Source organism: Sander vitreus, chromosome 22 (genome assembly GCF_031162955.1).
Source record: "Sander vitreus isolate 19-12246 chromosome 22, sanVit1, whole genome shotgun sequence".
NCBI classification, from domain to species: Eukaryota; Metazoa; Chordata; class Actinopteri; order Perciformes; family Percidae; genus Sander; species Sander vitreus.
The window spans coordinates 9,112,698-9,137,694 of NC_135876.1; the positions used below are offsets into that span (position 1 = coordinate 9,112,698).

The 24,997-nt window shown below is 40.5% G+C and overlaps 1 protein-coding gene across 1 annotated transcript in view; it reads left to right on the plus strand.

Moving 5' to 3' along the window:
- The first annotated feature begins 915 nt into the window (after positions 1-915).
- Positions 916-24,997, plus strand: part of wwp1 (WW domain containing E3 ubiquitin protein ligase 1) — a 32,961-nt gene continuing 8,879 nt past the window's right edge. Inside the window, exons 1-12 of the mRNA XM_078281243.1 lie at positions 916-1,079; positions 12,363-12,419; positions 12,733-12,824; positions 13,021-13,159; positions 14,348-14,472; positions 15,545-15,697; positions 15,958-16,030; positions 19,006-19,187; positions 21,679-22,099; positions 22,491-22,586; positions 23,060-23,234; positions 24,716-24,770. Coding sequence (XP_078137369.1) covers positions 12,755-12,824; positions 13,021-13,159; positions 14,348-14,472; positions 15,545-15,697; positions 15,958-16,030; positions 19,006-19,187; positions 21,679-22,099; positions 22,491-22,586; positions 23,060-23,234; positions 24,716-24,770 — 1,489 coding nt within the window. The 5' untranslated portion in view covers positions 916-1,079; positions 12,363-12,419; positions 12,733-12,754. The remainder of the gene's footprint in view (positions 1,080-12,362; positions 12,420-12,732; positions 12,825-13,020; positions 13,160-14,347; positions 14,473-15,544; positions 15,698-15,957; positions 16,031-19,005; positions 19,188-21,678; positions 22,100-22,490; positions 22,587-23,059; positions 23,235-24,715; positions 24,771-24,997) is intronic.

Here is a 24,997-nt window from a genome sequence, read left to right on the forward strand (position 1 = left end):
GACCATGAGAGAAGCCCATCTTGAGTAGCTTTCCATACTTCAAACTTTCAGAAATGAGAAGGCATGCAACTATCTAATGACTATTTCAGCATTACACCGTAATACAGTCCAGCATTGAAAACTGCAAGTTTCTTCTCACTAATATAGCCACTCAATGAGTCTATTTCTATATAAATGGTTGAAGAAATCTCTGGATATATTTACACTCAAAGGAATGTAATTATAGTAAGGGAAAAAGCATAGAGCGAGAAGATCAAATCATAAACAGATTGTCAGAACAAATCCAAACTTCATCTGTGCTGTCACATAGTATACAGTTTTTATTAAATAGACACAAGCTTTAGCCGAAAGAAGACCTCAATGCTTTTGGAATGAGGACACAGAAGAACCTGGCCTTGTATTGTGGTCCAATATTTGCCAGACTAATGTATAAGCCTCACTGTAAACTCTGGATTTCAAACCTCCAACCCGATAAATCCTTTTTTTTTAGTTACTCAGGGAATTAGTGCTTACATGTGCCAAGCTTTTGCTGGGTGTCTGATATTGAAGGACCCAAAACACACAATGACCCCAGGTGTATCTTAAATAAACAATAAATAAATGAAAATAAGAGAAATTCGAGAAATATCAATATTGGAAAACAAAGTCAGAATTCAGCGTTCACTTTGACAAGTAACTTTAGATAAGATAGTGTTTTGGTTTATGCACTGTAAAAAACTACACACATTATGCATATTTAAATTACACTTATAGATGATAAGCACGGGAAAAGTACATATTGTCTAGTCTAACTGTCCATCTAATGGTCTGGGTAGTGAGGTTGTGCAATAACAACATTATACGTATATATTTAAAGTATTGACTTAGATGGTTAACTCGTGTCCCGTGTTATTACACAGCAATATTTGGGGTGGCGCGCCTGTCGCCCGAGTGTTTTGCTGCTCGGAGGTTTCTGCACAGAGATGGCAAGAGGACCGTAGCAGACTGTGGGGCCTATACGGTTGGTCATTTTACCGACAACCGTAACGTTAGAACAGCAGAGACGCAGCGACTAAGAAAGGAGTGGAACAACGCACAAGGTAAACACAGCTGCTTATGTAACTCAAACCATTACGAACTACTTTCTCGTAATGTCCAAAATGTATTCTTTACAAGTCTGTCTTCAACAGCTAACCAAACTGTTTGACTAACGTTAGCTCTATGATGGCGGACAACTAGCAAAGCTGCTAAGTAACGTTAAATTCGTTAGCAAGCCGGCTGTCCGGCAGTCTGGCAGCAATTGGATAATAGCTTGGCTAAGTTTGTAAGGTTAGCTGGCTAAACTAGCCGTGTCTGCTTTGCTGCAAGTTGTACAGCTAAATATTAAACAAACACATTGATTATTTCAATTATGTGAGGATATCACCATCTAGCTAGCTAGTTGGATAGATATATATCGTGACGGCAGTTAGGATAGTCCGCTAGCGGTAAGCTAGTAACGTTAACTCAAACAAATAACAATAAAACGTTTTTGTTTTTTTTCTGTGGCTAGCTGTATAGCTTTCTAACTGACTTTAGCTTTCGTTGCAGACTAGTGCTAGTGGCTACGACATAGCTAGCTACATATCGTTAGCCTTATAACTTACTGTACCTATATGATATGCTTGGTGTGAATATAAGATTACCAAACATTGTCTCAGATTTAGGAGATTGTTATCCAAAGGCCAGTAACGTTAGATGCCTATTAAGTTACTCTAGTAACTCTAGTTTTGAGCTAGCGTCAACGTTAGCATGTCAGTAGATTATCAAAAGTTAGCCAATGTTCGTTAACCATATCACTGTGTGTGTGTGTTTGATGGTGATGAGTGTTTGTGTTTGCATCAATAAGGTGTTAGCGTAACGGCTTACATGATTTGACTATAGTTTGAAAGTGAGAGCAATCTGCTTATTTATTATCCAGTAAGCCATGATCTTGTTTACTGAAATTGATCTGAAACGAAAAAGAAACAATGGTTAAGTTAGCTACTTCTAACTTTCAAATGTGTTGGCATCTGTTGTCTACAAGGTGTTTCTCAAGGTGTCATGCACAATACCTTACTTAAGACACAGGTAAACATAGGCTATTTAATACAGCACTGTTTCAACCTATCAGTAGCACCCCTTTAATTAATATGAACACTGTAACGTCCACAAAGACAACTTTGAGCACAATGTGCCATAGAACTAACACAGTGAACTTTGGCTCAGCTAATACCTGTTCTGATGGGAATCCCTATCAATAAAAGTTAGGTCAAGTTGTCTAATTCCCTTTTTGTGCATAGGCTCAGTCTCACAGAGAAATGAGGAGATTTTCTGTATACCGGTAGTCTTGGCAATTTTATTTCAGGACCATTAGTGAGTGGCTTGCTGTCTCTCAGCTATGACCAATGTTGTTGTTTTTCAGCTCAGGCTTGTCACATAGGCTACTGTATATATTAATGCCACATTGGTAGGGATTTACTCACAGGAAGCTGTCACTTGAGTAGTGATGGACCGATTTTATTGGCCGGCCGATATTTGCGTTTTAACTTGCATCGGCCGATACGTGGCTGCTGCGTTTGCCGTGATGATCTGATTATATCTGTCTTATAGATAGATTTTTTTATTGATCCCCCCCAAAAAAAAAATTATAAGTATATTATAATATGTCAGCAAGCAATGCATCATCAAGGCTGTGTTGTAGATGTTGATGAAAGCCTTTTACCCTTGCACAGTTAACCATATGCAGTGCACCCATCCATATGATGCACGTTGCACACATAATTTTGGTGATATGAATGTAAGATGATTGCAGAAGTGACACTGACTCTGTGTTTTGGTTTATTAATTTTTAAAGAAATGGCAGAGCAGATTCCGAAAACAAATCCAGTGTGGCAGGGTTTACATTTTTATGATGTAAATTGAGGGAGCAAAAGCATTATCGGCTCCAAATATCGGCTCAAGAAAATCGGCAGCCCGTATCGGTCATCGGCTAAGGCTGATGAAAACAAATCGGTATCGGCACAAAAAAAATCCATATCGGTCAATCCCTACACTTGAGTAGCAACCTTGGCTGTCTGGCGCTGAAATATACTTGTTATCGTCCTTTCTCAGTATTTCTCTCTCTCTCAATCACTCACACACACACACACACACACACACACACACACACACACATACATGCGTTAACCTTTGAAAAGCAAGAAAGCAGCTGGGGCGCAAATAGGAGTTTGTAGCCTATCGCCACTGTCTGAAGCTAGTGTGTCATGCCAACATAAAGAAAAGTTGTAAGAATTTAAAGGTACAATATGTAATACTGACAGCTAGTGTTTAAAATAGTTACTGCAGTACAAATTCAAAATACTGGAGAGAGTCGTCTCCCCCACCCCCTCCTCTCCAGACTCTTAAGTTCACGGAGGTTACCAGACCGAGGCCACAGCATCCTCAACAATGTTGCTTGACGCTTGTCTCACTTAGACAGATATTACTTCACAGCACAGTGGAGTAGCTAACGTTAGATGCTGGCTATATATTTATAAAAGCCGTGCGCACGTGGAGTTCTGTACCAAACCGACAGACACACTTTTTCGGCTTAGAATTACTGTAGGAACCGCCAGAAACACAACAACCTCGCCGTACTCTCCACCCGACTGAACACACTTTATTGGCTTAGAATTACGGCAACAATCACTAAACCCACTGCAAACTCACGGTCCTCTCTTTCCAATTTACAGCCCCCCTCTCTTGGCTTAAAATAACTCACCGTTGTCGGCTACGTTCGCTGAACAGGCTACACGTTGTAAACAGCCGTGGCCTGCTTTCCTGGTCCTCTGGTAACGTTAGCAGTTAGCAGGGTTAGCATGGCTGCGTTAGCCAGGACCAGTCGGGATCACTTTACTGGCTGTGTCTCAATTGTTTTTGCGAATAACCAACTCGGGTACTCTAGCTATACAGTTCAATGTGAGTACACAAATGTTGAAATGGCATAAAATGCCCGTCCCTTGTACCTGTGATAAATTAGCCTGAAGTTAATGCTTACCTGTTCAGGAGGAAATTGGACAACTCTGCGTCCTTTTGGGCTCTAAGCTGTCTCCATCTTTCAAATACATCTCCAATATGGTTTGTTACGTCTCTGGTCACACAACTGTTAGAAATATGCCGTTTTTTTTAGGTCAGGTAGAATCTATCCCCGTTGATCCTGTTTGTTTGTTTGTTTGTTTGTTGCTTTCATGGCTGTACTAACGTTACAGCTGTAGTGCGCTGAGTTTACGTTTTTACAGGTATATCTGGCAACCCGGCCTGGCTTTCAAACTGGGCAAACTGAGCCCAACAGGCATTAAGATATTTATGTCCGAGCCCGACACAGTTAAAATCTTTTTCTCATACTAATGACACATGTACGTTTTGTTTGTGTGGAAAGCTTTTATTAAGCAACTATAGGAAGGCATTCGGAAATGTCAACAGATGATCGCATCAGCGCACACGGGGGAACAAGCACACGTTAATAAGCTGTTAAAATGTTCAATGTGCTAACCTTTCTTGCTTGCTTCGATTCCGACCGTGATCAGAAAACCAGGGGAGACTCGTTACCTCCAGGGCCGACGTTATATAGGCTAATGTCGGGGTTAAAATCCCGTTTCTGGTGAGCAGATGAATGAACTTGGCTTTCAGTCTGGGGTTTATCTCGGACACCGCACACACTTTGTTCAAAACTAAAACTTATTCCACCAACTCTGCTCCGGTCGCATCTACACGTCTGCTTCCTCTTTCTCTATCTCTCTTCTGCCCACTTTACACACGAAATGAGCTCTCTTAAAGGAGCCTCAGCACCATTTTACAAATGCCTTATCGCGCTGATGTGACCGAGCCCGACCCGAACCCGATCATAATTTCTAAATATCTGTCCGAACCCGGCCCGGCCCATCGGGACCCATCGGGCTCGGGTCGTGTATCCATGCTTTAGAATCAATTAGTTGACTAATTGTGGCAGTTTCTTTATAAAAAAAAATGCTGTCTTTTTTAATAGCCAATCATTTACAGTAGGCCTGTGTAATGCAACCAAGAGCTGGTGAGCAGTTGATGACTTGAAGACTTCTGTCTGTTTTCTTCCAGCTGACTGAGGCTGTGTGATGCAGTGCATTTTAAAGTGTATTCTCTTTATTACTCAATGTATACTATTTTTTTTCAAGGAGTTGTTGTGTTATGTGCCCAGAGGTCTTATATACATCAATTTGTCACATCCCATCTCTGTACACTGCTGGCTGTCTTCACAAGACATTTGAGACTAGGAAACTGAGTTTAGACTTGCTTTGCCATCTGCCATGCATTATCAGACAAATGCACGGACGACAGGAGTTAAAATGACTTATTCTACTTTGTTTAAGAATGCTTGATTCTGATTGTCTGGGAGGAGGGCATTAACCCGACAGGTTGCCCGCTGACTGAGCACAGCGTCATCAAATAGTAGATCAATACGCCGCTTGTGTTTTTTTTTTTAGCACACATGACTTGTATGTTGATTGTCAGAATACACTGAACACCAAGAGGAAATCCAGACTGACACAGGCAGACCATAAAAACCTGATATGGATGGTGATAGGGCCAGGAATTGATTGGGTCCTTCTTGTTGGAAGACACGCTGCTAATCACTATGCCACTGTGTTTTTTTATGCTGTTGCATTCTTCATTAGACATACCTTGCAAAAGTGAGTCTTTAGCTCCCGACTTCCAGGTTTATTAGAAATAATGCCCTAACATGCCACAATGTACTCATGTTTTTTTGGGATTTTAAAATATCCCCATCTATCTCATTGAACAATTTGTTGTTGTGTTAAAGAAATACTTATTTTCGCAACAATCGAGTATCAAAAACTGAGGAGGACAGGCTGTTGGATGCTGTCCTCTCCTACTCTTTCTTCAATGCCTAATGAATCTATCTCTTTCTCTATCTATCTCATTCTCTCCCTGTCTTTCTGCTTGAGCAGCACTGGTTGAAACCTGAAAATATTGTAAACAAATTAATAACATAACTAATTACACTGGTCGGACTGTTCACCTCCGGTTCAGGCAGGTCCTTATCCTCAACACGTGCCTTTTTCAGTTGCGGAAAACTTTTCAATACTCATCTGGATTGAAGCAGCAAACATTCAGTGTAAGATTAAAAAAAACGTGTGCGTGCGTGGTGACAGAGAGACGGAGAGAGAGCAGGGAAAGGCAATGCAGCGGAAAGAGGCAGCAGCATGTTTTAAATAGCGTAAACATATATTGGCAAAATGCAATATGTGGTGGCCGGTGTTGATTGTGTGGCGCACCGCCACAGATTAGTCTATGTGTGGGAGACCATGCACCATGAGCAATTTGGCAACAAAAGGCAGGGAAGAAGACGACTTCTAGTATGGATGGAAAACTCCACAGGGTATCTTTTTTTTTTTTTTTAAATGTAACTAGGAGAGTAAGACTACTGTTCATTGTCTGCAAGCCGTCAACCATATTTGCACTTGCATATTATCTAGCTAGATAATAGCTTAATTATTACACTACATAACTTTCTGGGCAGCCCCAGGTGGGGTGCATTTTTAATTGAAATGCTGCTGACTGGGTTTTGGTCCTCTTGGTTACAGAATTCGTGCCATCCATTTAAATGAGGTAATTTCAACAGCTAAGCGCAGAGCTAGAGATTAGAGCTGAAACAATTAGTTGATTAATCCATTAGATAATTGACAGAAAATGTATTTACAATCATTTAGATAATTAATCAATCAATCATTTCAGTTTTATGAAATTAATTGAATAGGCCTTATAGTGTAATATATTTATTTATAAACCTCTTAACCCATGTGTCAATTAGTCCATACAAACAGTACCAGGGGCAGGGCTATTCAATTACAAATTCAGTTGGGCCAGATTTTCAGTGCCATGTCATTTCAGCAGCGAAGCAGCTCGTAATGACACATTTTAAAACCAACACAAACAAATTTATTGAAAAACATGTAAGGTTTATTCATTGTTTCTCTTTTAACTTTGGTCAGTTTGCACAGCAAAAGGTGCATAGAAACCAAAAGAGCTAACTGAACAGAATCTGAGGTAGCCTCTACTTTGTCCACTTACAAAAGAAAAGAAAACTGACCTATAGGCACCTCTTGCCTATGCCTACCTAGGCTACATATCTGACCTATCTGATCACAAAGTGCATAAAACAAAATAGTGCACAGTAGGCTCTAGAGTGCGACAAAAATTTGTAAGGGTGCGACTAAAACTTTTCCTAGGTCGCACCGGTGCACCTAACGTCCTCGCATCGGCTGCCTCTCCACGAACAAAGCGTTTGTTCTCCTTTGACGGAACTCACACTCATGGTTGGATCATATCGTGGTCTAAACCAATCAGAGACAGAGATGGGGCGGGTCTTTGCCTCTAATTGACTGTGGTCCAGATTAAGGCATGGTTACCCGAACCGAGCGACGGTATCTGACGGGCCGGGCCGGGTTCGGACAGATATTTAGAAATTATGGTCGGGTTCGGGTCGGGCTCGGTCACATCAGCGCGATAAGGCATTTGTTGTAAAATGGTGCTGCGGCTCCTTTTAAGAGAGCTCAGTGCATGTGTAAAGTGGGCAGAAGAGAGATAGAGAAAGAGGAAGCAGACGTGTAGATGCGACCGGAGCAGAGTTGGTGGAATAAGTTTAAGTTTTGTAGCCAACAGTGTGTGCGGTGTCCGAAATAAACCCCAGACTGAAAGCCAAGTTCATTCATTTGTTCACCAGAAACGGGATATAACCTTAACGTTATATAATGTCGGCCCTGAAGGTAACACGTCTCCCCTGGTTTTCTGATCACGGTCGGAAACGAAGCAAGCAGGAAAGGTTAACACATTGAACATTTTAAATTGAACGGCTTATTAACGTGTGCTTGTTCCCCCGTGTGCGCTGATGCGCTCATCTGTTGACATTTCCGAATGCCTTCCTATAGTTGCTTAATAAAAGCTTTCCACACAAACAAACGTACATGTGTCATTAGTATGAGAACAAAAATTTGATTTTAACTGTGTCGGGCCTCGGACACAAATTTCTTAATGCCTGTTGGGCTCGGGCCGGGTTCAGTCACGGCTCTGTCAGACGCGGGCCGGGCCCGGACAGAAAAATTAGTCCCGATCCGGACTCTAGTCCAGATATTCCTGAAGGCCTATACTGCTCCGTGCTGTGAGATTGAAATTGTGACCTGAGCACCAGAGAATCAGTTACGGCAATCGGCATCAGCAAAATAAAAGCAAGAAAACAGACGACGTACAATGAAAAGAAATAGACCTATAGAGAGTTTTTTCTTTAAGAAAAGTAGGCCTGTTCAGGGAAGCACTTTTAAACAGTAGCACTTTCTATTTTGAAATGTTTTATTTTGCTTAAAATGTTTTAGTTTGGCAGCTCAGTGAAGCACTTTAAACATTTATTTTTTTTTATTTTTTTTTTAAGATTTTTATTTTTATATACAGTATAATTGTGCTTCAAATTAAAAAAAGTATGTACACCTTATTCTTGTATAAAATCATTTACATAATATATATGAATGTATATGGAGCGTGATTAAAAAGGTGACCTTGAAATTGTGGCGTTAAAGGTGACGCGATGAAAAATTTGGGTGCACCTAAATTTTGTGCTGGTGCACCTAAATAAAAAAGTTAGGCGCACCAGTGCAACCAAGGCAAAAAGTTATTCTGGAGCCCTGGGCTATTAGTAATAACATTAAGTTTCCTTTTGAAACAAAATAAGCATGTTGCTCACATTTGACCCAGGAACATCTCAAAGTGCATAAAATAAAAAGTGCACAGTATTCACAACTATAACTAACACATGAATACAAGGTGTACTACTGCACACTGAGGGAACATATTTTAAATCACCACGTGTGATTAGGTATGCCTTTGTTACACATCCCACATTATATTGATGTAGGCTACAGTTAACCTGCTGACTTAAGGGACATTTTTTGTTTTGAACGAGAGCAGTGACTTTAGGTTCGTAAGTTGTCAATGCAATCCGAAGGCATTGGTGGAGAGTACGATCAGTCAGGGAGCAATGAGAGTTGCTTTTTATGGAGTTCATGCGTGAAAAACTTGACTCACATGTGTATGTTGATCCAAACATACTGAGCATGATGATCGCTACTTTCTTAATGTTAGGGAACAGATGTACGTTGACATCAGTCCAAAACATTGCAGGCCCGTTAGTGCAAAGCTCCTGTGCCATGGTTACAGATGACTGCATGTCAACAAGTTTGAGTGTAAATTTTCCCTCGTCAATGGAAGGGACCACTTTCTTTGCTCTGGCGGATAAGTCCCCTTCTATTGCAACAGTGAACGGGTCTCTGGCGCAAAAACGGCCACCTCTGTGGGCAGAACAAGTCCATCCAGTTGACCAGCAAAGTTCTTTTTCAGGCTCGCAATGAAATCTGTCCTCACATCCGTGATTTGTGTGGGGGATGAGATGCATTTGCGGAGTATCGGAAAATGCAGCATTCGGCCTGTGCTCAAATCAGTTGCGAAAAGGTCCAGTTTAACTTGGAATGCGCGCATCTGTTCCACAAGGTCAATGACAGTTTTGTCTCTGCCTTGTAGTCCCAAATTGAGATCATTCAGGTGTTTGAATATGTTGCTCAGAAAGCAGGCATCGGCCATGAAGTTGTCGTCCAGTATGCGACTCAAGTGCGTTTCTGCCTTTTTTTGCTTGCTGCTGCTGCGAAAATTTATGATCTCCTCTCTGAGACCACAGAAATGCTCCAGTGCTTTGCCTTTGGACAGCCACCTCACGTCATTATGCAAAGCAGGTCGTGGTGCTCAGCAGACATTTCTGACAGCAGCATGCGGAATAAGCGGTGTTGGAGGCTTGATGTGGAGCGAATACAATTAATTGTAGCCATCACACTGTCCATTGTCGTTTTGAGTGTGGGCGCACAATGCAGTGTAAGGAGATCAACTGAGGTACAACAGCGGACCAACGTGCTGCCAAACCATTCACTTTCCCTGTCATGGATGGAGCCCCATCTGTCACAAGCATGTACGCACGCTTCATATCCAGACCATTGTCTTTAAAAAAAAAAAAAAGAATTATTTTACCTACTGTTAAAAAAAAAGCAAATACAGGCTACACTTTCTGCACTTGCTCTGTTTACTTTAAGTTTTTATTTTTGTATTCCTCCTGAAAGTGACTTTATTTTGTTGTTGGATTGATAGCCTACATCTGGCTTCAGGTTGCACTACAAATTCATTGTACTTGAACAGTGCAGTGTTAAACAATTTTAATAAATAGAGATTTGAACCTTATTGAAATTTGTTTTGTGTAAATTGTTAATAATTGAGCAATGGGAAAATAATCGCTAATTGAAAAATGAATCGTTAGATTAGTCGACTAATCGAAAAAAAATAATCGCTAGATTAATCGTTTAAAAAATAATTGTTTGGGACAGCCCTACACAGCAGGTAACGTTAGCTGGCTTAAACCCAGTTAAAATGAGCTAAACGGTGTAAAGTGTGACTGTATTTCACTGGAAAGGATTCCAACACAGGGACATCAACAGTCTGCAGCTAAAGACACAGAGAAGACTAGCTTGTGACTAGCTTTGAGACCGCGTGGACACTGCCGCTGTACTGTAAACAACAGAGATGGGACTGGTGTTGCGTTTGAGTATTGTTGTAAAATACCCTTCTGCCATCTAATGTTTCTTCTTTTTGTTGTTTAACAGCGAATGACTGGTAATAAAAGTTGTTCTTATAAGTTAGTTATTACATTTAAAAACTGGGGTAGACGAATTTTTAAATTTAACCATATGGCCTAGCAATAAACCAGCCTTTCTTTAATTTTTTATTTATTTTTTGTTATTTATGATAAAATACTATTTTAGTTGCACTTTTGATAAGAGGACAGATCTGCCGTTTTGCACAGTTTATATAAATAAAGGAATATTTTTCAGTCATTTCATTCTGTTAAAAAAAAAAAACTTGAGAAAACCGTATCGTGAACTTAAAATCGTGAATCAAATCGTGAGTTGAGTGTATCGTTACATCCCTGTTGTTCATTTGTCAACACCCTTGAGTGTGATAGCAGATGACTGCTGGAATCTGTCCTATTACCAAAATGTATCTACTAGTTTTATTCTGTTATAGCTGTCACTAGCCTGCTCTTTATAGAGGGCTCAACCTATTCCTTATTGTCAAGGAAGGATTGGTTATTTGCTCAGTCTTTCATGCTATTTAAATAAACTCAAAAACTCCGAAACATTAGGATAAGATGGACATTTTTGTATGTATTGTGGAAGATTTTGCAAGGGGTTTTGAAATTGTATGTAGATCACTAGTGAACTCACTTGGTATGAAACTTTAAGTAGCAAGATAGCATACTTAACTTTGCCTGGCACTGTGCTGCTGTTGTCTTTATCTGCCCTGTAGCATGCACATTGATCAGTTCATTCTGGCATGGACTGACCCTGACGTCTTAATTGGGTTCTTCCTAAGCTGCTTCAAGTGGTCTGCTCCAACTTAAAATGTATGTTGGGTGATCAACCTGGTGCTGTGGTCATGTAATCATGTTGAAAAAAGTTTGATCTTAATTAGCTAACTTTGGTACAAGAGGGTGTAGTGACTTCTGGAGCAGAGACCTCGACAATTAATGGGAGTGTTGTCTTCGCCTTGTTGTCTTGTTTAATTTTCTGTGGAGGAGGCTACCATGCCTGAACATTGGTGATCAGGATGCTGTTATTGTCACTGCTGACAAAAGAAGTTTTTTTCCAATACCGGTGCTAAAACGATCCTTTCAAAACTGTGCATGTGCTTAAACAGTGCCTGAAACGATACTTTAAAAATAAAAAAGACATATTTGTCATTCGGTCTGGTAGATACCGACCATTTAGGTTTCAGTGCCCAACCCTACTCACAAGTGTAGTTGACCTTTACAAAAGACAGTAGTGACACAGTAGAATGTAAAATCACAGCAGTTTGAAGTCAGTTTATGGCTATGATGGGAGAAATCAGCGCTGACAAACGCAGAGCTTTATGGTTGACCACTGCTAAAACATGATGTAGTTGTGATTGGTGATCAGTTGTAGAGAATGCAAGTTGCTTTGTGTAACTATAGAACATACCACTAGATCTAATGTTATTGTGTGACAGTGATAAAAACAAAGCAACAGGCTTTTTTTTACAGAGTGCCCCATTTATTCGGCCATGTTGGGGAACACCACAGTTAGTATGTGTGAAACAAATTGCTGCTATATGTTGCGAGATATACATACAAAATAATAAATAAGTGTCTTAATCAGAGGTCATTCTTTGGATTGCTGCAGTTTGCACCGATTGTGCTGTGCCTGAACTCTTTTCGGTTTCAGAGGAACCATGGGACACGGAGTGGGCTGAACCAGAGGGTCTAGCAGCACACACCAATTGTGAGTATAAATTATTTTTCCGGCATTATGTCCATGTAGAATTATAGTATGGGAAACAATTAAAACATTAGCTAAATAAAGTAATATTCCACTTAAATTAGGTAAATATTAACAGCTAAGAGCTTTTAGGACCTTGATCCCAAACCTGAACAAAATGTTCAGTATGCAAAAACAGCTTCTATGACTTCTCATCTGTATTTTTATTAGAACCCTGCCAAGTTCACCTGTTTCCTATTTGGGATTTTACTGGGCACATGTCTTGTGTGTTTGATGTTTGTTTTATTTGTCTTAATGTGTGTGTATGGTTTTGAAGGTTTCCCACTGTGGTGTATGACATGGCCACGGCCTCATCTAGAGCAGAGTCTAGCCATAACCACAGGGGAACTTCACAGCTCCATGCCATTGGTGAGTCCAAACACAGTAGTTTAGAATGTATGGGAGTGGCAGGGTGGCCTCAGGGTCTTGACCATGTCCCTCCCTCAGAGAGCTCACATTGAAACACTGTTGCCAATTATTTGAACAAGAGTGTCAACTTTATGCTGAAAATGTAAAATGTTGAAAAGAAGAATTCTGATCACTTCCTTCATGTACTCACCGCCAGTTTCCTGTGCCAAAATCAAGAGGAAGAAGAGCCTGTTTGGGACTGCCATTTATGTGGAGGTGACAGCGGAGGGGGAGTCGCGCCGCACAGCGAAGTCTCACAGCTCCTCCAGTCCTAAATGGGATGAAAGGCTCACTCTGTAAGAAGCAACATTTTTGCCTCCTCTGTGTAGCTGACAGTCTGTGTCTATGTGTGTGTCATAGTATGTTATATACACAAGTTCATGTTCACAGTGTGCTTTATAAATGTCGGGACAACTCATTAATGCCCCTTTCATTTTATTATTTGCAGAAGATAAAATGAGAAACAGACTTTGAGGTTTTCTGAGTCTAATCTACCACAGACATCTGTCTTTCGATACTCCTCCTAAAGAGAATGTTCCTATAGATAGCATATTGATCTCCAGATAGCTCATGCTCATATAAAAAGCTGTTATAAGAGAAAGATGGAGCAACAGTTCTGTCCTCTTCTCTAGGTCTTTTAGTATGCTGGCTTTGGTGCAGGAATTTGGGGTCTATGTCTGTCTGACAGTGTATACCTTATGTAACAAACATAAGGTTGGTGGTTCATCTGATAATTATTTGAACAAGGGAAAATGATGTATGGCAACACACAGAGTTCTCTGTACCATTTCCGCTTCCGAATAGCCCGGCTCATTGCGAATGCTAATTGTCTTGATTGGGTCATTATTGCTAACAAGAGCGAGTGGTGCTGTCTTTGTGATCCTGTGTTTGCCCCATGGATCTTTTGCAAGCTATGATGAGTCCTGCACATGGTATCTAAGCTTCAATCCTAGAATTCTTTGCTCATCCGTGAATGCAATGACTGTGCTGTAGTCTTTTATTTTGTGTAAGCACAGAAAACACAAGGAAGCAGCGTTATGTGAGCTGAGTACATCAGTCGCTCAGCCTGCAGCAAGGGCAAGAGTTTTTTAGGAGGGGAGCAGAATGAGAAGCAGCTACCACATGTCTTGGTCTTTGTTCTCCACATTCAAATGTATTCACATGTCCCAAACATTTATAGAATTATCACAGTGAAGTCTCACACAGTTATAAAACACATAGACATATTATACTTGTACTGAAAATCCATTGTGCTTAGTGAATCCAGCCTGAATAAAGTTAAAGATACTACTTATCGAGTAAACAGGAGCTAAATGCATATCCGTATTAAAATATTTGTACCATAATGAGCTAGTCTGTGCTTTAGCAATGCTTTTTTTTTTTTGTTTGGTCCTTTTTTCTGAAAATGTAAATTTGTGTGATTTGTGTTAAATGTTTAAGAATTACATGTGTTTGTTTGTTTGTGTGTTCCTGACCTTTTTTAGGAATGTAACACAGCACACACAGGTGGATTTCAAAGTATGGAGTCACCATACCCTGAAGTCAGACGCTCTGCTGGGCAAAGCCACGCTGGACCTATGTCAAGCCTTGGAGCAGCATGACAGAAAATGTATGATTAAGCTACATCAAACATACATAACCATATTATGATACAAGGTCTAAGGTGGTATGTGTTCATTATTTTTATCAATGTGGTGTAACTTTCAGAAAATATGTAGATTTGCTGGTTTGCAGTTGAGCCACTTGGTGGAGCCTCTCACTTTTTAATTAGATTGAGTGCGGCACAAAATGTAAAACAAATGCACCTCCCTGACCTCCGAGGAGCTTACTGAGGCAGTCCTGTGGATGAACTTATGATGGAGTTGTTGTTTGGTGTCTGTGTGGTTTAGTTTTCTGGGGCTCATGCTAACGCTAAACTAGCATCTTAAACAGAAGCAGTTGCTCAATTAACGCAGGCTGAGAGCTGAGTGTCAGACAGGACACAATTAATAAATACACATGCTTCCAATTAAACCAACACAAAAGTAGTTAACTGGTATTAGCAACACTCCCCTGCTCTTCCTATAAATGCATTTCAGCAGTGGCAGTAAATAAGATAAATAAAGTCGGAGCAATATTGTTTGTCCACGAGACATCCGTACAGCTGAGCAGCTGTTTTTAGCAGCAGTTGAAAAGTGACCGACGCGAGCTCCGCCAAAGTCATTATTTAGTTTTATTTAGTTAGAGACTTGCTGTTTACTTGATCTGTTCTTTTGACTCCTAATGTATCCTGCTGTGATTTTGCGTTGAACATAGGTCGGTGGTTAAAACGGTTTTCTAATGGAAAAACATCCAACGTATTTCAGAAATTATAAATAAATCGATTATTGATTTGCATCCCTAGTACCAGACAACAGCAGACTCATGAAGTACTATTTATGTAGACTAGCCAGCATCAGTATCCATGTATTCAGAACTTTTCCCATCTATTTTACATACCCTTATCATATCTTTATATTAATGGGAATTGTTAAAGTTTGCTATAATCAGAATCACTATAAGACAAGTTTGTTGTCGACGTGTTTTTCTTTAATGTGAACATTATAAATGAAGCATTGCTATGAAAGTGGTTTGCTTTGTTTTTCTTGATGTTACTCTATTGTAATGCCTCCTGCCACACTATCCTTGTTTTGGCTCTACAGTGGAGAATGTGAAGGAGGTTCTGAAACTGAGCGTGGAGCAGAAGGGAGCTCTGGTTCCCACTGGGGAGCTGACTGTCTATCTAGATGGCCTGACTGTCGCTGACCAGGAGGAACTGGCACCGCTTACCAACGGCAATGCGGCAAATGGCACCAGTGAGCTGAGTATTTATTTGTTAGGGGTGGGTGATAGTGCTGTTGCCAATTTTATTTACCATGTGTACTGGTGAATGGAAGTCAACAAGTAAGCACACAGAGAGAAAAATGCCACAGGTACATGTCCTGAAAAATACTGGTACACACTATTATCTTGTACAATCAAGCACTTACCAATTCTTCTTCTTTGAATTCATTTAGTTAATATATACTTACACATAATATCTGTAGGCTAACATTATTTTCTCGATCCACTCTAGAAGTCCAACAGAATGGCGATGCCATCCATGAAAATGGCGACTCGTCTTCTTCTTCCTCAAGGGCTGCCAACAGGTAAACCAATACCCCTTTTACATGTAGGGCTCAGCCAGGGTTGAACCAGGGTTGACTTTGTGTTTATAAGGGTTAACCCACATTAACCAACGCGGGTCAACTTCATTCATCATTTCATTTCATTCATCATGTAATGAACACGACCAGTACGGGAGGCGTGACAAGTTATCTGTCGGTTGCAAGTGGGTGCGCAGTCGTGACGCAATTGTCTCAGGTCGCCTTAGATCACAAACAGACCAGCAGCATGTTTTCAGCTACACTAGAGGTGAACGAGTGACGATTTGAACAACATGGATATGTGGTAAAACTTTGAGTTTCTTCGAGAAATTAAGCGGCAGATGACTGGGAAGGCGAGGGGAAACGTAGGGTATGTTAGCATAACAAAGCGTTGACAGACTGCTCTCATTAATCTGGTCCGCTCTCCTCCAGCTCCGGTCGGACAGGCAAGCGTAGAAATGCCATCGCCAGCAGAAATGATAGAATTAAAGTTACATGTAATGGGGTCTGTGATATCATGTCAAATGCTTTGCTTCAGTCATAACAACTGTTACATAACCTTGCGTTTTTCCCTATCTAATTGTGATGCTGCTGTCTAAATTACATTGCAACTGCAGTCCAGCAGTAAAAATAAATTGCATCCTACTGTTTAAAACGGGGTAAGAAAGCCACTGATTATGTCTATACATGTAACAACACTGGCACATTTTTGTGTTTTATATAACCTACCCTACATAGCTAGTGCTGAATAAACTCTCAGAACCCATCAAGTGTGTGGTTGTTTTTTGATTTTGATGTTGAAATGTTATGTTTGAAATGAAGTAATCATAATATTATAAGCCAAACCAGTTCAGTATTTTTTTTAATGTCAACGTTAACTGTGTTTAATTGTGATGTTCTAATAGTTACTGCACAATGAGGAATGTAAGTACAAAACACTAGTACAGCTGGACTGGAGTACGCAACAATGTTAGCTGTTCAGTTAATATGACATACAAACCCCCCGCCCATTTTCAAAACCTGAGGTCATTGGGATGCATTGCTCCTCGGTTGTTACCCTGGTAGGATCTGAATTGTCATGGCCAGGGATCAACCTGTGTTGACTGGCTTGGTTTAAATAGATAAAAAAGGGTTGAACACGGGCCAGATAAACTTGGTCTAACCCTGGTCATTGGTGAGAACGAACCAGCCTTTTTGGGTCATTTTATGCTGCTCCACATATTTCATGAGGAAGATTCTGTCCACTACACTTTTCGGGTGAGTGGGCTGTGGCTGCCTGGCTCCTCTCTGCATTGCAGTTGCTGAGAGGACTGCAATACACAAACATGGGTATATTTAAAACTTGGTAGCGTTTCCCCTCCCTGGGAGTCCCCAAAATATTTGAGTAGTCAGCCAGACAGGGAAGGTAGCTATCTGAGGGGTATTTGTGCTGGCAAGACCTTTTAATAACGAAATCTTAAACATGTTTATGAAAGCAAAATGATTCAAATAACATACACACGTTTTTGTTTAAGTGAATTTAAACATAAACAGGATTAGCTCTAGTTTAAAATAGGGAAGCTGTAAACAATTTCTTTACAAAAAGAAGGCTTTGAAAATTGGAAGTACAATTGTGGATGCATTTATACCTCCGTTGCCTCTCCTCTCTTTTCTGTCCACCTCTTTCAACCTACCTCCCTTTATTTATTTTTCACTTCTGAAATTTCACCTTGCCTGTGCCATAATTTCTCTTAATTTTTCCTTTTTACTCTACTCCGCTTTGCTTTGTTGCTTTTTCTTCCTTCTTTCCCTCTATTTCAGTTAGGTTGTGTGGCTACTTTTTTCTCAGACGGTCAAGTAGCGAGACCCTTCCTTTGGAGCCTGAGGCGCCTGGTCTCACAGCCTGTCCAAACATTTGATACTGGCCTCCATGCTGGCTACAGGAGTACAATGTTGTATTTGGTTCAAACTGTGTGTGTTCCTTCTTATATAATTTCAGTAATTGCTTGTCTGTTTTGTCTTTGTACCTTATTTATTTCTCTACATCAGATTTAAATACTAAAACACCAAGTCCAGTTGCCCTTGACTAAGTATTTGTAGTTAACTTATAAATATTGAAACATCAGTATAATGGTAAAAATAAAGTATTATACAAGGATTGCCAGCTTCTGCTTGGCTCTTTAATGAAATGTAAACTGTGGCAGATATGGTGGGGAATTTGTTGGCATCACGTTCTGTGCGATGCAGGGTACTGGATATTGTGTATTAAAGGTGCACTATGCGTTCCTGCATGACGTTACTTCTGTTGACGTTCCAAGTAAACTGGAAACAACAAAACAGAGCAAGCTCGCCCCTCCCCCCCATGTTTCCGTAACTGTCATGACTAAGAGCTGTTACACATCAACCAGACGGCCGACTGTCGGCAGAAAAGGCAGTCGTACTGATCAGTCGGGTTCCCGAGGTCCAAAAAAATGCCTCAAAAACACACTGAGGCGACGCCCACTTGAGCGTACGCTTTACGCATGCGCGAAACGTAATACGTCTATAGCAGCAGGCGGCGCTTCTCTGTATTGTTTCCCAGAAAATGACTTTTTCGTTTTGGTTGCTTGCTTGCTGGTCTGATGTTTTTCTTATTGCTGACTGCCTACCCACCTCTTGCCTAGACAAAGCCTGGACTTAAGTCATATGGCTGATTTTGTATTGGTCTTAGTGTGGGCACGTCTGTGGCACCGTCTGAACTATGCCGGCTCACAAAAGGACCTCTTCAGCCAGGCCCATTACGTCACCACGCCATCCTATTATGTGCTGTTGTTACCCCTACAAGACAATAGTCTCAATGTCACAAGTCGGTCTTTTATCTGGCACCCGCACACAAACACAAACAGTTTTTCAATTCTTAGAATTAAGATCTATTTGTTTAATTAAGGAATTGTTGTGTGCATCCCCAGATTCAGATTTGATCAAATAATTTTTGAATTCCTTTGTGTTTTCTCTTAAAGCACAGTGAATTGTACAGACTTGGTCCCAAGGTCAAGTTCCTATTCGGTCTCCAATGGTGTGGATAGTCCGGTGCCCTCCAGCTCCTGCAGCCCTGCCCTTGGTCACGTCGTCAATGGAGACGCCACACCCAACTCCACCCCAGTCCACCAACCCTCAGACAGTGACACAGAGAGTAGGACGGGTGAGCTTGATCTTTAGTTTGCATTTCACAATGTCTGAATTACAGTACCTTGGATGGTTAAAAATAGAATCCCAGATTTGTATGGTGTGTTTGTATGTGGTGGTCTGACCTTTTAAATACTTTGTTGTGTCATTTACAACCTTAATCCCCTTTCAGTTGTAATGTCGTTGTATATGAATATACATGAATATGATTCACTTGAGAATAGGGCTGCAGCTATCGATTATTTTAGTAATCGAGTATTCTACCGATTATTCCATCGATTAATCGAGTAATCGGATAAGAAATACTTAGTAAACAGCTATAGTAAATATTTATTATTGCTGTTTACTAAAAAAAAAAAAAAAGGAAACCTGTCTTTTGTATATATACAAAAGACAGACAAAGACGGTACAAAGCCTACAGCAGGGCTACTCAACTACACTGTTCTGGGGGACACATTTTCAGAAGCCTAATACTGAGTGAGGAGAAAGAATAAAGAATGCAGACATCACCGGCATGATGACGTCATTCACGTGCATATTAAGTGGCCATGCTGGGGGGAGGAGCCGGTTTGTCTCCGGCAGCAGCTAAGTTTCCAAAGATTAGTAGCAAACTAATAAACAGTCAGACTACAAACCGACAGCTCTCGTTTTAGCTTGTTGGTAAAACATCGCTATTTGCAGAGTAGCGTGCTGTAGGCTAGTTGTGTAAAACAGCGCGCGGTGGACGAGAGCAGCAGACGTTAGTTAGCTACCTTGTGTCGGGTTCGCTCCGTGGAATGGATGAGTAGCCTGGATGTTTTCTACAGAGATGATGTAGCAGCATGTTTGCAGCTTAAAATGATCCCACACTTTCTGTCGTTTTCTCTCACCTGTCTCTTCTCTTAGACCCTCGCTTTCGTCTTCCTTCATTTGTAATCTGGGCCGTCAGTCTCGTGTCCACAGAAGCGTCAACCTGTTGTGTGCGCTAGTAATTATCCTCCGTGCGGAAACACAGTGAGCCGTACAACCTTAATTACGTTGATTTGACGAAGCTTCGAGGCAAAGAGTTTTGCTTCGAGGATTTTTTGTAATCGAATTATTCGAGTTATTTGAGGAATCGTTTCAGCCCTACTTGAGAATTCAGTTTTTCTTGATTTTATTTGATAACCATATGCTAATGTAAAAGATGGACTAATGCAAACCATAATCGGAGCACCTCAGTTATACATGTGCGTAGTTCCAGCAGGTATTATGTTGCCTGGGCAGGGCTCAGGCCACTTTAAGATTTACTTCTTCATTGTTCACTTCGTCCTAGTCTATATCCACAATATTCCACTTCAGGGATTGCTCTCGTTCTGCCGGAAATTCCACCCGATGTCACTTTTTTCGGATGGCCGTTTTTGAATGTCCCGTTACCTTCCGCTTTCTTTGTATTGTAATTTTAAACTCTGGTTGATTTCTGAGGACTATGGTTAACTGCTCCTCAGATCTCTGCAGGGTAAATCCAGACAGCTAGCTAGACTATCTATCCAATAGGAGTTTTCTGTTGCACGACTAAAACAACCTTTGATGTTCCACCAAAACAAGTTCCTTCCGAGGCTATTTTGCAGGGGCACCGTGGCTCCGCTTGGCGCGTAGCACCGCCCAATACGATTGTGATACGTTTTCCTCCCATCCCGGAATGCTGTGTGGACTCGCCATACCCTCCTCCGCAGCGCTGTGGAGGAAGGTCTGTCAATGCGAGACTAACTTTGTCCTAGTAAACAGTAGAGTATAACGGTAGATTTATTTTTATTAAGTGATGCCTATAATCTCAGCTTCTTTCAGCTCCTCTGTAGAAAACTCCCTGCAGAGATAAACAGATTGAAAAGAAGGGAGAGTGTAGTATACTATGGAGAGCAGACAGGGCTCCAATAGCACATTAAGCCTAAGTTGATGAGACAATATCAATTATTTACATACATCTAAGTTAGGTCCACGCTAACAAAAACAACAAATGCTACCTAATCAAAAGAATTGGCATGATTTCCCTTATTTGTGGTGTCTATACTGCTAGAAAGTCACTCACTTTCACTTTGTTGTGGTATTGTTACTGTTGCATTTTTAAAAGGTAGCAAATAGCCTTACCTTAATATATCTATAGTGTTGGGTCCAAAATACTTTTACACATAACTTGTTAAATGGGTTGGTGTTATATATTTGAGAATATTTATTTTTTCCACACTTTTGAATGCACATTTCGAATTTCAATTAAAAAGTTGATGTTGAGTTAAGAACTTGATGGCTTAATTCCTTCTGTGAATGATATGTTTACATTCAGAGAGACACCTGCTGATCAGCCATTTGCTATTCGTTGATGCATGTATACAGTATGTATTTAGATTCCTAACTACTAGACTAATAGGCTCTTGTTGTCCAGTCAGCCATTTAAGGCAATTATTTTCCTGAAGTCATCGCTAACATCAAGTCATGGATGGATAAAGTGTTGAGTCCATGCATGTTAATAGCCCCAATGTCTTTCTCTGCAGTCAATGGTGAGTCCTGTGATGCTGCTCTCAGGCCATCGTCTGCTACAACAGGTGATGTGCTGCCCCCTGCAGATGACCACGAGGACTGCAATCAAGATGCCGCCCTGCCAGACCCTGAAACAGCCCCAGATAGTATATCTCAAACCCTGCCAACCTCCACACAGGTTCCATCCTCCTCTTCTGCTGCTAAGCCTATAGATGGCACTGCTGCTGATTCCTCCACATTCACCTCCCCAGCACAGGGAGCCCCCACCATCACAACCTCCTCATCATCGTCCTCTTCCCCCCCAGCAATGGGAGAAGCGAATGCTTCAGGAGGCGGCGGTGGTAGCTGTAGTAGCAGTGCAACTGTAACTACAGATGGGGCCAAGCCCAGGCAGCAGGCCCCCAATGCTGGAGCCTCAGATCCTCTGCCACCGGGGTAAAAAACACCATCAGATGCATTTTCTGTATTCCCTAACTGTTGTTACATTCTTATTATTATTATTATTATTATTATTATTAGGTAGTATTACATTATGAGGCATTTACTGTATTTTAGTTGTTGTCTAACAACTTCAATAACATAAATATTAATATAGTAAAGCCTCCCAGTAAAGAAGCGGGTGCCACCTTATGGTGATATTTGAGCCAAAATCATTTGAGTATCAAACACGCCCACACACACTCATATTTAACAATAATGTAGCAAAATCTGTTGTACATTGACTGTCATCATATTTTTATCCGTCACTGTCCTTTTGCGCAACCTTCTGTAGCTTTTTGTTTGCATCCTGCTTATTTCCAGATTGTTGTTCATTGTTGTCTTTCAGGTGGGAGCAGAGGAAAGACCCGCATGGAAGAACTTATTATGTAGACCACAACACCAGGACTACGACCTGGGAAAGACCACAGCCACTACCACCAGGGTGAGTGTGTCTCTCTCTTTCTGACTTTCTATCTCCGCCCCTTCTTAGACATGGAATCTGTAACTTTACCAGGTTCATCTGTCCATTTTAGCAGTCTCTTTTTGGCTTTTATACCCAAGTCTCTATTGTTCCAAATTAAATTTTTTTTGCACTTGTGTTTAGTCTCTATAGATTAAGACATATTTAAGATTGGGATAGTACATAATGAAGTGTTCTGATAAATGAATATAACCAATTTGCTGAATGAAAAGAGTCCCATGAAGCAGCATGATATTTTTACTGTTTATCTCTAACAAAGAGAAGTATTGTTTCTATGATATTTATTCTGAATTAAATTTCCTTTCAGATATCAATAACAAAATAAACCTTTATTTAAAACTTTGGACAACCTAGACTGGCTCATTCATTTGCTTACCAGCTTGCTTTATGTGTGTCTGTTTGTTTATGGTACCGTATCTCCTTTACTCTGCCAGATGGGAGCGCCGAGTGGATGACCGGGGCAGGATCTATTATGTGGACCACAACACCCGCACTACCACATGGCAGCGTCCCACTATGGAATCGGTCCGCAATTTTGAGCAGTGGCAGAGCCAGCGCAGCCAGCTGCAGGGAGCTATGCACCAGTTTAACCAGAGATACCTCTACTCCGTAAGACAATTTGCACCCCAACATTATTTATTTTTTAATGCCTACTAATAATTCAGTTTGTCAACATTATTACTTTTCAGTTTTAGTTTAACTGTTGAAAAACATTTCACGTACTAATAGTCAAGTAGCATGGACATACCCCTTTAAAAGAGAGGCCACACTAGTGCATGCAAAAAAACATTCTGGCCAGTGTGTCCTCCATTTGTAAATGTGTGACATTTAGATTACTTCAGAATTACTTTAAAATATTAGTACATGGTCTTGTATCCTAGGCATGTCACTTTTCCAAAGGCACTGAGGAAAGTCCACATGGACTGAAACATCTTTGCAATTACGTACACCCTGGGAATTTGTACCTAATAAATATCTGCAAAACTCCAATCTTTAGATCTTACACTCAAAGAACCTGTATGCATTTATTTTAGTCACCTGACCACACTGGCTCTATCCAGCTTTTAGCTTTTATCAGCTCGTCACCTTTTTAAGTGTGCATTTAGCCCAAAACATTCCTAAGTACTTAAACAGTACTACAGAAGACATGTGGTTCTGACTGAAACCGCCTTTAAAAAACCTTCGAAGATAATTCAGTTTCTGGTAGTATGTGATGTCAGGATCTCTTTGCCTTTTGACAACAGCGAAAGCCGAAATTACATTTATTGCTATACCTAACTCGAGCAAGTTTCAAGTCATTGTAAGTTGATTTTCATACTATAGTGAAATGAACGAAAACCAGTGACTACATTAAAGGTGGTAAAAAGACATTCCAAAACACTACATACAGAAGGCTTTGAAAATGATTAGCCTTATTGTAAAGTATTTTAAGAGTATATCAAAGAAAAGTAAACAGTTTTATTTTCTCACCCCAATGATGTTTTTTCTCTCCTAATTGGCAAGGGTAAACAAGTCAATGTCAATCTTTTTATCATGATGAGCTTAGAAATCAAAGCCCAGCTTTTGATGGTGGTTACAAATTATGTAACTTGAAACTTATGTCCTTTCCATTTTTTGCCTAATGAATCTCATCTCTTTCTCTGGGTGCAACCCCACTCACTCAATACACAGCTCAACTCATTTAGCCTAAAGGTGAGAACTTTACCTTGCCAGAATTTAAAATATTCACACCCTAGACCCCAGACCTAATCTGGTTATCTTGGTGACGGTCCCTCTCCTAAATCTTTGATCTCAGCAGTGATGTCATCTTCACTGATGATGATTAGCTTACAACACAAATCAAAGACAGACCGCTGGGAAGTATTGAGCAGTAACCAGCCACAGAGGCCTTCTTGCCTTCACATTTCACACAGTTTTCATTTGGAATTTTTCTTATTATCCCAATGCTTGTAGAGTCAGTTTTTTCTCTTAGTTTATTTCATTTTTTTAAATAAATATACATATTTGGAATATATATATTTTTTTTTACCACATTTGTGTCTTCCTCGTTTTTTTAAATGGATGTCTATGTGTGCATCCCTCGTTTTCAGGCATCCATGATGTCTGCTGAGAATGATCCTCTTGGCCCGCTGCCTCCTGGATGGGGTGAGTTCACATTCTTTCTTCTAAATACTGTACATATTTTCACTTGGTGTACCAAGTGGTTTTTAAATGGGAAATAGATCTACATTGGCAAGTTTTGCTGATAAGAAAAGCACAATTATATGTATCCATTGTATCAATTTACATTGAACCCATTTCCATGCCAAAATTGTTTTGTTGACGCCACAATTTTGACTCTCCTCTCAACCTCCTCCCCTTTAAATCCTCCA